Source organism: Haliotis cracherodii, unplaced genomic scaffold, assembly GCF_022045235.1.
Source record: "Haliotis cracherodii isolate W230 unplaced genomic scaffold, xgHalCrac1.p SCAF_12, whole genome shotgun sequence".
Classification (NCBI taxonomy): Eukaryota; Metazoa; Mollusca; class Gastropoda; order Lepetellida; family Haliotidae; genus Haliotis; species Haliotis cracherodii.
The window spans coordinates 1,188,568-1,202,477 of record NW_027266267.1 but is presented as its reverse complement, the minus strand read 5'-3'; the positions used below and the strand labels follow the sequence as shown (position 1 = coordinate 1,202,477).

General features: G+C 39.6%; 1 protein-coding gene across 1 annotated transcript; it reads left to right on the top strand.

The window, feature by feature from the left end:
- The first annotated feature begins 6,933 nt into the window (after nt 1-6,933).
- Nucleotides 6,934-9,501, top strand: LOC139458031 (iduronate 2-sulfatase-like). Its single transcript, XM_071239347.1, has 2 exons — nt 6,934-6,962; nt 7,863-9,501. The coding sequence occupies exons 1-2, from the start codon at nt 6,934-6,936 to the stop codon at nt 9,448-9,450; spliced, it is 1,617 nt and encodes a 538-aa protein (XP_071095448.1). The 3' UTR covers nt 9,451-9,501.
- Nucleotides 9,502-13,910: the final 4,409 nt, after the last annotated feature.

Here is a 13,910-nt window from a genome sequence, read left to right as displayed (position 1 = left end):
GGAATTTTGAGATTTGGAATAGATGCCGATGGGGTTGGGGAGGAGAACTAAGGGAGCTGGGTATGGTGGATGTTTGTTTGTTTATGTGATTTTGATTTGGTAGGTTATTATGGTTTTAGATGCGTTTTATTAGTTCCGTTTTGATTAAGAATACGCCTAAGGCCTTGAAGTTTTCTAGTTTATTTTGTGGGTTTAGTATTGCTTCTAGAGTGAGAGCCTTGTTTAGATTGAGGGTGGTTTGTAATGCGGTTCAATGTGTTAGGTAGTGTGTGCAGTGGATGAGTGCGTGTTCTGGGGTTTCTGGTTGTTTGCAGTGTGGGCAGTTACCTGTAGTGTGTTTTTTAAGTTTTTTTAGGTGGTTATTTAGGTTGGTGTGTCCTGTTTGGAGTTTAGTGATTACTCTGTCGATTTTTTTTGATGGATGGAGAATTTTTGGTTTGGTTAGTGGTTTGCTGAGCACTCTTTTGATTTGGCTATTTGAGTTTAGATATAGGTTATGCCATTTTTTTGTGATTTTTTGTTTGTTTACACTTTTAATTTCTGATTTTGAGATGGGTAAGTTTAAGCTTATTTCTGGGATTTTGAGTGATAGTTTAGCTGCTTTATCAGCGTTTTCATTACCGTATATTCCTACGTGGGCGGGTATCCACAAGAAGGTTATTTGTTGGCCTGCTTTTGTTAGGTCGTTGGAGCTTTTAAGTATTTGATTTATTAATTTAGGTCGGTTTTTAGTATTTTTGTTTTGGAGGGCTTGCAGTCCACTTAGGGAGTCAGTAAGTATTAGGATTTTTTGGTTGTTTTTGGATTCTTGATTGTGGAGGGCTGAGGCCATGCCCATTAGTTCGGCCGTGAATATTGATTGGTTATTTGGGAGTCGGAAGGATTGTGTGGTTTTAGTTGGTTGTGTGGTATGGACTCCGAAACCCGTGTGTTTGGAGGTCGGATCTGAGGATCCGTCCGTGTAAATGTGACACCAATTTGGCCAATTTTTGTGTATGTATGCTAGTGTGGTAGTTTTAGCTATGTTTGGGTCGGTTTGTTTATTTATTTGGCTAGCTAGTGTTGTGTCTATTTTGGGTATTTTAAGTTTAGGGGTGAAGATATTTGATTGTTTGCAGTTTTGTTTAAGATTTTTAATTTGGTGTTCATTTAGGTAGTTTGTTATTCTTTGGGATATTGGGGTAAGTAAGGGGTGTTTACGAGCTAGAGCTTGGTTTTTGGGGCTGATGTTTTGGTTTATTAAGTTTTGGATGAGAGGGTTTGATTGGGACGCGGCCCAGAAATTTAAGCTTAGCTGTTCCCTGCGTAGACTTAGTGGCATTTCTCCTGTTAAGGCCTGAAGTGAGGTGTAGGAGGTGCCATGTTGGGTGCGTGTAATGAGTTTGAGAGCCTGATATTGTATTGAGTCAAGTTTTTTAGATAGAGAGTTGTTTAGGGTGTTGTATATGGCGCAGCCGTAGTCTAGTTTTGATCTAATTAGGGATATGTAGAGAGAGAGGAATGTATCTTTGGAGGCTCCCCAGTTAGAGCCAGTTAGGCATCTTAGGGTGTTTAGATCTTTACTGCATTTAGTTGTTAGGTTTTGGATGTGAGCATCCCAGGTGAGATGTTCATCGAAAATAAGTCCTAAGAATTTGGTTTGTTTTTGAAATTTGATTTTTTGATTGTTTAGCTGGAGGATTGGGGAGGCGGGTTTCATGTTTTTATGTTTGAAAACTATTCCTGTTGTTTTTTCTGTGTTAAGGGAGAAGCCCCATTTGTCAGCCCATTGCTGTATTTTATTAAGAGATTTTTGGAGTAGATTTTTGGCCATTTTCATGCTTTTAGTGCGGATCCAGATGGCTCCATCATCCGCGAATTTTGATGTGTTTACTTTAGGGGATAGACCCTCGAATAGATCGTTTATCATTATATTGAAGAGGGTGGGGCTGAGGATACTGCCCTGTGGAGTGCCATTTTCTAGGGGACATTGGTCCGATAGAGTTTGGTCTATACCCACGGTTATTTTACGATTGTTTAAGAAGTCCTGGATGTAGTTTATTATCTGACCTTTGAGTCCTATTTTTTTAAGTTTTTGTATTAGCCCATCGTGCCATACCATGTCGAAAGCTTTAGAGAAGTCTAAGAAGATGCCTGTGGTATATTCTTTATTTAGTTGTCCTGTCTTAATATCTTGTTCTAGTCGGGCGAGGTTATCTAGGGTTGAGCGGCCAGGAGTGAAACCGCTTTGATCTGGGTTTATGATTTTATTTTGGGTTAGGTAATGTTGTAATCTATTTTTAGCCATTGATTCCATTACTTTACATAAGTTTGAAGTTAGGGATATTGGTCTATATGAGTTAGCTTGATTAGCTGGTTTATTAGGTTTAGGGATTGGTATGACTAGGGCCTGTTTCCAGGGAGTAGGAACCTGTCCGTTTAGGTAGATGAGATTGTATAGTTTGAGTAGTGCATGGAGTAGTTTTAGGGGGAGTTTTTTAATTATTTGGTAAGAGGTTAGGTCTAATCCTGGGGCTGTGCCCTTTTTCCTGTTTTGGATTACGTAGAGGAGCTCCTCCATTGTGTAGGGTTGATTTATTTCTAGATTGTTATTGTTTGGTTCTTTTGTGGGTTTGTTTTCTGTTTTAAGTTTATCTTGGAATTTTTGGCTGAAGTTGCTGTTACTGCTAACGGCCGAAAAGTGGTTGGCGAGATTATTTGCTTTTTGGGCGGGGTTGGTTGAGTTGTTAATGTTAGGGGTTTTTTTATGTCGTTTTAAGCCTCTAATGGCGTGGATTTTGCGCCAGACCGTTCTGGCATCTGTACGGTTATTTATACCTTCGCAGAATTTTTTCCAGTCTCTACTTTTGGCTATTTGGACTAGTTTTTGAACCTGGTGGTTTAGTTCGTGGGCTATGTTTAAATATTTGTAGTCGCGTTTTGCTTTATTGAAGGCTGATTTACGTTTTCGTCTGGTCTGTTCTATTTCCTCATTCCACCATGGTACCGTCGGTTTGCCTGTCTTAGATGTTTTGAAGTGGTTGGAGGTTTTGGCTGCGTTTATTATATAGTCTGTTAGGTTTTTACAATAGGTTTCTGGATCATTATTTTCTATTTCGTTTAAGTTAGCTTCGTTGCAGATATCTTGGAATTGGTCCCAGTTAGCTTTATTGTAATGGAATTTTGGTTCTTGGTTTTCTGTTTGGATTGGTACGTTTGTATTTCCTATGGTTATGTTTATGGGGAAGTGGTCGCTACCTAGCGGGACGTCGTGCACTTCCCATTGAGTGCTTTGGGCTAGATCTGCGGTGCATATGGTTAGGTCGATAGCCGACATTTTTTGGTTTATCTTATCGTACCTTGTGGGTTGGTTGCTATTAAGGAGTACTAGGTCGTTTGTTTCTATCCATTCGGAGATTAATTTGCCATGATTATCTATTTTATCATCTATGCTCCATGTAGGATGGTGAGCGTTAAAGTCTCCTAGGAATATAGTAGATTTATCGCTTATTTTGAGTAGTTTGTTTAGATCCTCAGGTTGGACTTTTTGTTCCGCCCAGTGGTAGATATTTATGATGTTTATGTTTCGGTTATTTAATGTGATTTTAATGCCGTTGGCTTCTAGGTTTGGCGTGTCTATTTTTATTTCTTCGTAATTTATATCTTCCCTGATAAATATGATTAGTCCTCCTGCGGCTCTTCTTGTTTTCGGTTTAGCTCTGTCAGTTCTAACTGAGTTGTAGTTAGGTAGTGTGAATTTCGATTTTTTTGAGAATTTGGTTTCCTGTATACAAGCAATGTGAGGGCCTTTATTTAGTTTAAATTTAGTTTTTAGTTCATGGCCGTGGGAGGTGAGTCCGTTGGCGTTCCACTGAAAAATATTTAGTCCTTCCATTATTGGTTTCGGGTGATTGGTGATTTAGTTTTTAGTTTTTATTTTATTCGGTGAGTTCTTTTAGATGGAGGTTAAAGAGGAAGAAGGGAAGATCGGTTAATTTTAGATTGAAAGCTACTTTGTGGAAGGATTCCATACTAGCTTTTGGTGAGTTTTGACTATGCATATATGCTAGGAGTAAGGTGAGGTTATTTAGGTTTGGGGTGTTGGCTGGTTGGGAAGTTTGGTTTGTTTTAGTTGGAGTAGTGTCTATTGTTTCCTCAGTAGTGGAGAAATCTTCGTCATGGGTTGGATTAGGTTCAGATGGTTGAGTTTCCATGGGGAAGGCATGTGATGTGGAGGGTTGTGAAGGTGTTGGCGGGATGGGTGTAGCTGCTGTTTTCTTAGTGTTTGTGTTTTGTTGTTGTGCTTGCTTGTGGGAGAGCGTTGTTGCCATATGGGCTGTAGGGTGCTTGGATGAGGGTCGTGTTGTGGTTGACCATGAGTATTACATGTGTTCTTAAATGTAAAGACATCGTAGAGCTGCTATTCAATTGTCTGCACAGCTGAACCTACCCTACTCCAATATACAAGCATCTCTTTGAAAGGCGTTATGAATACAATTTGCTGGAAGGTGGGTTTCATCTTCCATGTTTCTGATGCTATGTAACGCATGACACTTCCTGTTATTTCGTGCACCTGCTTAGCATCGTGAGCAGACAATGTAATTAATTATCAGAGGTGTCTGGCTATAAGTTATCAATAAACTGTGGGTTTGTTTTTATTCGAGTAGATATTCGGAGTATATTGTTCATTGTGAATAATGCTTCAGTCTGATTCGGTATCGAATGTTGAGAGAATAAAGAATTCATCAAATCACAAATATATCTAGCTCTAAAAGCTCCAGACCCCACGTATTTGAGACACTCGACATGTGTATAGATGCATAATAAAGAAGTTGACATCATTAAATTCTCTTCCTAACATGTATGTAGCATCCGTGTATCATATGATTATTATTTCGTTTTAAGGAAAGTTATTCCATTTTCAGTCTAAGACCCCAATAACAGAAACATAAGCTTCATTAGCACATCAAACCGGAATGTATTTTCATATCCTTAATCTTTAATGCTAAATGAAACAGAGAATGTGATGGCCGCTGTTAACACTCAGCATTTCAGGCATTTACGGACGAACGCTAGGCCTTAGTGTGTATGAATCAGATGAACCAAAGACCAAAAGCAAGGTGAATCTAGAAAAACACAATCAGTATGTTCAGGCAGCACTGGTAATTGCGTTATCATACAATACTCCCCATTCTGAAGACTATTGATAACTGATACAAATGAGTTACACACATTAGCGAATATAAACATTTGTCTATGAATTTCTTATTGATTAATATGGTATACGTCATGCATCCTTGCGGAAAAAATACAGCTTTAACAACATATCCAAAGCTTTATACTGTTAATTGACCTACCACCTACACCTCTTGAAATATAACACGAGCAACAGGCTTATATAGCTCCAGGTTAGATTGAACATACATCCGACATACATTGGGAAGTAACGCACGACAGCATTTCTGAAGTGTACATGCAGTGTACCAATATGGCGCCACTTTCTCGGCACTATTACCGACTTTTGCGGCACTATCAAGGCACTATCAAGGCACTTTGCACCACTTACGAGAAATTTCAAGGCACAAGCGCGCAACTTTCGCTGCATTTTAGGTGTTGCATCCTTGCAGAAAAAATACACTTTTTAGGAACATGTCCATGTAAAGCTTTTTAATGTTAATGGACGTAACCATCAACACCGAAATATGATAAGAGGAACAGGCTTTATATAGCTCCAGGTTCGATTGAACATACATGTTCATGTATTTTCGCATCCAATATACATGGGGAAGTAACACACGACAGCATTTCTGAAGTGTACTTGTAGTGTACCAATAGGTCACTGTACTTTTACCCACTTTTGCGCCACTAACGCGAAACTCAAAGTCACTTTTGCTAAACTTTTACGGTGCTATCACGAACGCATCGTGAAATAGTTTCACGATAGGGGAAGGGACTTTTGAAATGTAGTGTACCTTGATATAACTCTAAGACAGTGGGCTGTGTAGCGTTTTGAACACTTTGAATATTTGGACACATCAGCCATGAAACCTTTGAAACTAGTTTTCCATAATGATTTACAAGTATGCCATTTTTCGTGACTCAAATTCCCGTTATTTGTAGACATTGAGGAATTCACCTAAAGTAGTTCTGTATGTCTCCACTCGATCGACAACATAATCACGTGACATACTGACGCTTATCGGGAAATAAACAAAAGTCAGCTTGGAAGTGTTTATCTAGGTGAGGGCACTGGCTACTGTCAATATTAAACTATGAAACTACTGCAGGGCAAAACAGATTACATTGTGACCCTGAGTTATGACATTTTGTTAAACTGCATCCTTCACTTGCGCCTTATAAAGCCTGGACGATTGCTCGCCAGTTTCCTCAAATGAACCGTCGGTGTAAACTGTAAGTTCTTCTGTGTTCAATATGGCGGCCAGGATTGGGACAAGAAAAGTGCAATCTTTCTGACCTTGTTTCTCAAATTGTGTGCTATTATGATTGTGATAAGAATACAGCTGAACGAGACAGACTCTGTTTGAACATCAGCGCTACAACTATTGTAAGCCTATGTTAAAGTATGGGAGTTACGATCATCTTAGCGCTAAGATCGCTTTGTGCAAGTGGGCCCTGGTCCTATCGAATGTTGTGCCACCCTCTTCTGTCCTTTCATGTGTCCCACTTGTCCTGCTTAACAACAGTGACACTGATATGTATACCAGTACTGTTATCAAAGGGCTGTACCACCCGTGCAAGGACGTAATCGCTACTTGCATAATAAAGCAATCTATGATTGCTGACATTGCCATACTCCTAACATAACTGTTTCCATTATAATGTCCATCCCATCTTTATACATTCTCCCATGTCTCCCTGGTTCTAACTCTCCTATGGAGGAATAAACAATATATATCACTGAGCGTAATCAGTAATCCACGGCATCGGAGCATAATGGCAGTCAATCAGCCATGTCACCGAGCGTGAGCACCTGATTTAGTCAGCTCCCAAACATCAGATACTGTGGATATTTCGCTCCATGCTGCAAACACGGTGGACTTATCTGCCTGTAAAAGACCTCCAACAATGTCAACAGGGCACGGTCGTTCATGGAAAAAATGAAATACAACAATTTTAAATATTTGGAAAACTGCAGGTGGCCATTCTAAATTCCACTCAACTGATATAAGTAGGCATGCAAAACTTTGCTTCAGAATGAGAGACGAACACACCCTGTTCTTTTTAGACAGAAAGTAGTATATATATGCTGAACAGCACGATGAGCCCTCACTGAAATTTTCAGCTCATGTCCAAGTACGATAAATGAGCAGCTCTTTGAGAAGTATGATCCCGATAGTCGCCTCTTACGACAAGTATAGTCGCCTTTTACGCAAGCATGTGTTGCTGAAGACCTATTCTACCGCGGATCTTCACAGGTCTGCAACATGTTAATGAAAGAATTCGAGAAAATTGAAATGTAGATGCCACTAGCGACTCCCGAGTAACCCACGGCATAGGGAAGGTGAATCAACTGATCCATGGTCAGTCAAGGCACGGAGGGAGATCACCTGATCCTATTTAGTCAGCTCTATCTATCCCCAACATTAGATACTGTGGATATTTTGTTCCTTGTTACAAACTCAGTAAACTGATCTACAAACAATGTCAAAAAGGTCAAGGTTGTTAATGGTAAGAATAAAATATATCAAACAATCTGATATATTTGGAAAACTGCAGGTGGCCACTTTAAAGTCAACAGATCTGATAAAAGCTGACACGCAAAACTTTGCTTTAGAATGATAAACAGACACACCTGTTCTATTTTGAAAGAAAGTAGTATATATATACCAAACAGTACATTGAGCCCTCAGTGAAGATTTCAGCTCGTGTCCAAGTAACAAAAATGAGCAGCTCTTGAGAAGTATGATGAAAATATTTGTCTTACACTTGTTATTCCTAGGAATAGTCCATGCAAAGAAAAATATTTTGTTTTTAGTTTCGGATGATTTGAGACCCAATCTCGGTGCCTATGACGGACCAGATGCGCCATTTCCAGTTCATCCAAAGATGCACACACCAAATATTGATGCGCTTGCAGCTAGATCCCTCCTTCTAAAGCGAGCCTACGTCTCAGTGGCTTTATGCAATCCAAGCAGGACATCCCTTCTGACCAGCAGACGCCCTGACACAAGCCACATCTGGCTAATCGGACCTTACTTTCGTCAGTATGGAGGTAATTTCACTACACTGCCCCAGTATTTCAAACAAAATGGGTACAGAACCATAGGAATGGGGAAAATATTTCACCCAGGTCCATCCTCCGGAGGTGACGATCCTGTTTCATGGACTGATCCCTACACCCATGCTACTGATGCGTACATAACTAACAATCTTCTTATTGAAGCAGTCTCCGAGGAGAGAGCTAAGGCCCAGCCACTACAAGATCAGATTTTGGCAGAGTCTGCCATTCAGGCACTAAAGGAGGTGGCCCCAGAAGCTAGGTCAGATGAGCATCCTTTCTTTCTGGCTGTGGGTTTCCATAAACCCCATATTACCTGGAACTTCCCCGCACGCTTTAAGGACTACTATCCTCTGGAAAGTCTGAAGCTACCACCAAATTACTATGCTCCTGTAGGAATGCCTGCTATTGCATGGCATAATTTCAGTAACCTGGCACACTACAAAGATATGCAAACCTATCACTTGACAAATGTTGGGAACATTAACTATACATTTCCAACAACACTTACTCTTGAAATGCGACAAGCTTATTACAGCTGTGTGAGCTACGTAGATTACGAGCTTGGTAGGGTCATTGACGAGCTGGATAACCTGGGCTTGACCAATAATACAATAATAGCCTTCTGGGGGGATCATGGATGGCAATTGGGAGAACATGCTGAATGGTTGAAGCAGACTAACTTTGAGGATGCAACACATGCCCCGATGATGATTCATGTTCCCGGTGTTACCGATCATGGTATTGTCACTGAGAAACTAACAGAATTTGTTGATCTCTACCCAACCCTCGTGGAGGCTGCAGGACTTCCCAAACTTGAGCAGTGTCCACCAGACTCCCAGAATGTCAGTCTGTGCACAGAGGGTACAAGTATGGTGCCACTTATGATGAACCCGACACTGGAAGCGTGGAAAACTGCAGCATTCTCCCAATACCCCAGAGGAGGCAACGGACTTGAGGGGGACATTGTCATGGGTTACAGCATGAGGACAGAGATGTATAGATACACAGAGTGGATCAACTTCAAAGGCAGGCCTATTTATAAACCCATGTGGGATCAACTACAGGGAGTTGAACTCTATGATCATACGAAAGATCCAGAGGAGAACTGGAACCGAGCCGAGGATCCATCTTACAAAGACGTCAGGGTCGAGTTGTCCAGGAACCTGCAGTTGGGCTGGAGAGGGGCTTTACCTAGCAGACACGTCGGAGGTCGTCAACACCACCTGTAACTACCTTTATTTTTCCATAACTTCTCATGACATAAATTGTCATTATGCAAAGAAGATATGATTAAATATCATTGTTACCCAAGATGTGGTTTGCTCATTTTGTTTCCATTTACTTTTAAGTGTTAATGGATACATTGTCACTGAAAATGAAGTTTGGTTAGAGATATGTTCAACCAATATTGTCTCAAGTAACATAGATAACTTCTGCCGCTTTTGGCGTTGTGTGCGCAATCTCTTGGTTAAGTTTACATTTATAAAATAGCAAACCCAGCAGATGAACCTGTCCTATATTGAACTGATTTGAGTCTTTATTGTATTTTTATTGTCAGTGGTTCCATTGCCGATGGTTTTGCAAACACCTGATATCATCACTATTAGATAGTGGTTCATAAGTGGCCAGAATTGCTCATGATATAGAGAGAATCCAACTTTTCACAGAGATTTCTTATGTATATGGAAAGCGTTGTGTTGATTTTATTTTCTGGTGACATAGCTAATTATCACCGAATGTTAGATATAGCACATTGGAATTCATTTCATGTGGTTTCAAGACAGGATTCGATCTAATTGAATTCACAACACTAGTAGTAATACTGTTACGTGTCAATTCCCAAATTGAAACACTATATTAACGCAGAAATCTGTACGTAAATGAACTTAGTGTGAAACCAACAAACAACCAACAAATGGTGAATACTTAACAATTGTATCACAAAATTAACCAGGTTTACACATCAATGCAACAAATACGCGCAAATTACGGAACACCATTTGCAATGGCAGTACACAATAGGGTGGTAGTGCCATATTCAATGACAGTATATAATATGCAGTGGTCAGTATCAAATGCCAAAAAAATACGGTGATAATCATAGATTCACCCAAGGACAAGAGTGTTCAAGCTTCCGAGATGGACCTAAGCAGGGAATACAGGGTGATCTTCACATGGAAGCTGGTCTTGATGTATTATCAGATGAAAATGTGTCATGACATGTGCGAGAGATGCTGTAAAGCTCTATACAATGCTAGACGAATTTCGCTGTTTCCAGCAGTTACCACACCACTGTAGCATCAAAATATAGTAACTTCCTGAACACTGCTTACATAAAATAGTACTATGTTCCTGACGACTGACCACTGTCCAAATATAATGCAATGAGCGTTAACCGAATCGCAACAGAAACAATGCAGCACAGTTACAATCATTGTTCAATAATACAATACACTGGCATATAACAACAATAACAGGTTCTTGTATACATTTACATTTGTATGTGTCTGAAACACCTCATTAAAGTGTATCATATTTAAATAAAACTAACCCAATGAGGTGACGCAAATAAATATGAAAGTGGGTGTTATTTAATGTCACACTATGTGTTACTGCTACAACACAGCAACCTCTGTATAATCAAATCTAGACAAGACAAGCCACTGAATGAAAGCATGTGCAACACTCTACACCGTTGGAATATGGAGACACAACACTAGCCACAGAGTCTGATAATATATTCCCAAGTACTGTCGGATCCTGCCATGTGATGTCCTGCAACCGAACAGACTACACCATCATGCATCAAGGTTAACTGGAGGCATTGATATACATGTACAACTATAACTGAGGTATGGTCTCATAAAACGTCACAAAATGAGAAACGTGTCTTTTCAAACAAGGTATATTTGGCATAAATGTGGCATATTACGCCAGCTCACTGAGCTTAGTGTATCATCACAGCTCTAGTGGACAGACCGCATGGCTGGGAAACGGAATGTCGTGGCTAGGTCCACGGCCTCATCCTTCCAAAAGACGTTGAAAGATGTCACTTGTTGGTTGCCTACCTGGCACTCGGTTGTCTAGGACTCGGACCATCAGTTCGGACTGGTACATAGTGCCAGTGGCCATAAATAAAATGCAATGTAGTATAGACAGGCCCCAATTTAACGGTACACCATGTCGCAGACCATAGATCAAGGTATCACAATGACTTTATTCACTATGAGGCCCAGTGAAGTTACTTTAATAAGACATACTTCATTCTGAGAATGATTCAAGTTGTGATTTGGCTGGCACTTGTATAGATTGAAAACTTTCTTGTCTACAGGCAATCAAATCTAGCTCTTCACGTCATCCATTTATTATCCCCCGCCACGAAGCGGAAGGGGGATACAGGAATGAGTGCCGTCCGTCCGTCCTTCCGTTCTTCCGTCCGGCTGTCCTCCGTCCGTCCGTCACATTTCGTTTCCGGAGCAGATCTTGCAAACTGTACCACATTCCTTCACCAAACTTGGTATATAGATAAATCTAGTGGTGAACTTTGATAGTTTGGAATTTAAAAAAAATTATCTTTCGAGTTTCCATGGCAACGACTTTGATTTAGGCTGAAAATGGCAGTAGTCCTCGTTTCCGGGGCAGATCTTGAAAACCGTACCATATTTCTTCACCAAATTTTGCACAGTTCTAGTGGTGAACTGGTGCCTTTTGATAGTTTGGGAATTTTTTAAAAAGTTATTTTTTGTTTCCATGGCAACGACTTTGACTTAGACTGAAAATGGCGATAGTCCTCGTTTCCGGAGCAGATCTTGAAAAACGTACTATATTTCTTCACCATACTTGGCACATAAATAGGTCTAGTGGTGAACTGGTGCCTTTTGATAGTTTGGGAATTTTTTTAAAAGTTATTTTTTGTTTCCATGGCAACGACTTTGACTTAGACTGAAAATGGCGATAGTCCTCGTTTCCGGAGCAGATCTTGAAAAACGTACCATATTTCTTCACCAAAGTTGGCACATAATGTCATCTCACAGTGTTGAATACATTTCCTTTCTTGTTGGTAAGTTTTGTATTGCTTGAGTGTATGTACCTCCAAAATTGTCATGGACACAGTTGTTACAGAACTAACTTCATACAGAAACACAACTTATTACAAATACAACAGTGAAACTGATCTTAAACCTACTCAACTGTATAAACAATATATATTCTTGTCAACCATACTCTGTACTTCACTTGCTTGATAATGATGTTAGAACATACACCGAAACCATCGCTCCTAATTGTAATAAAGAAGTTGTTCGTCCATATGTCTCATCCTTACTCATTACAAATTCAGTAACAAATTCTATCATAAACTGCAGATGGAAAAATAACACCAATAATAAGTTTTTTTTAGTGCTGCAATTAGGCCATTTACAAAAAGGCCCAGTGAACTTAGTTCACAGGAGCTAATGCATTGCACACACCCGACATGCTGGCCAATACGACATCGTCTTTTGCCGGTTGCCAGTAATGCTGGAAACACGGGTAACACTATGGCTGATGATGCAGCAAAGGCAGCTCTCAACAAATCTGTGACACCACTTCTTCTACCATACAGTGACTACAAGACTGTCATTAGGTACTATGTCAAAGATCTAATGCAAAAGAAGTGGGACACCCAAGTAGGTTCTAATAAATTACATGCAATAAAACCAACTATCGGTTACACTTACTTGGGTTGTCAGTCCAGATTTGAAGAGGTCAATATGTGACGATGTCGTATTGGCCATTAGCGTTATACACATGGGTATTTATTGCAAAGTGAATATCCTCCATTCTGTATCCCTTGTGATGAAAGAATCACAGTCAAGCATGTCCTGCTTGACTGTATAGATTTTTCCATCACAAGGGATAATTATTTCCAGGTTTCATCCATAAAGGATCTTTAATGTAAGCTCTCATTTAATTCTTGGATTTTTTAATAAAATTGAATTATTAGATAAATTTTGATTATATATATTGTAAATAGTAAGTGATTTTAATTTGGTAGAATGATTCGATAACTGTGATTGTTTATGACTTTACCTTCAAAGGGGGTTGAAGTAACGTAAAATAATTGTCCCCTTGCAAGAGTATGTAAGTCCCAGTTCATTCAAAGTATGTTTCATTTCCATGTTTTTAATCGTAGAATTCTTATTGTTTTTAAATGATTTCGCTAAAAACTTACTAACAATCACCAGTGGCCAGAGGGATGGTGTAAATCCTGCTTTGGTACCATGCAGGAGGCAGATGTACCGTAAGTCCCCATGGTCCCTTGTATGGTGACCTACCTTTGGTTATTGGTGATCTGTAGCCCATTTTTATTGTATACTGTTATGAATTGTTCAAATTTTATGATGATATGCTAGTTTTAAATCTACATCTGAAATAGTCTACTGTCCTTTGTCGACAGATTTTAATGTCTATATGTATGTTATTACCTTATAACTTGATTTTGTCACTATATGGCTGAAATATTGCCGATGTGACTTTAAATTTTAACACACTCACTCACTCACATAACTATTTCCATTATTAATTTCCATCCAACCTTTATACATTCTCCCATGACTACCTCGTTCCTACTTTCCAATGGAGGGATAAACAATATATATCACTGGGCGTAATCAGTAATCCACGGCATCGGAGCATAATGGCAGTCAAT

Excerpts from the sequence above, each read along its gene's own strand:
- LOC139458031 (XM_071239347.1), top strand. The coding sequence starts at position 6,934 with ATGGCAGTCAATCAGCCATGTCACCGAGC. Across the intron at positions 6,963-7,862 it reads AATCAGCCATGTCACCGAGC|CTCGTGTCCAAGTAACAAAA; the intron begins GTGAGCACCTGA and ends TGAAGATTTCAG.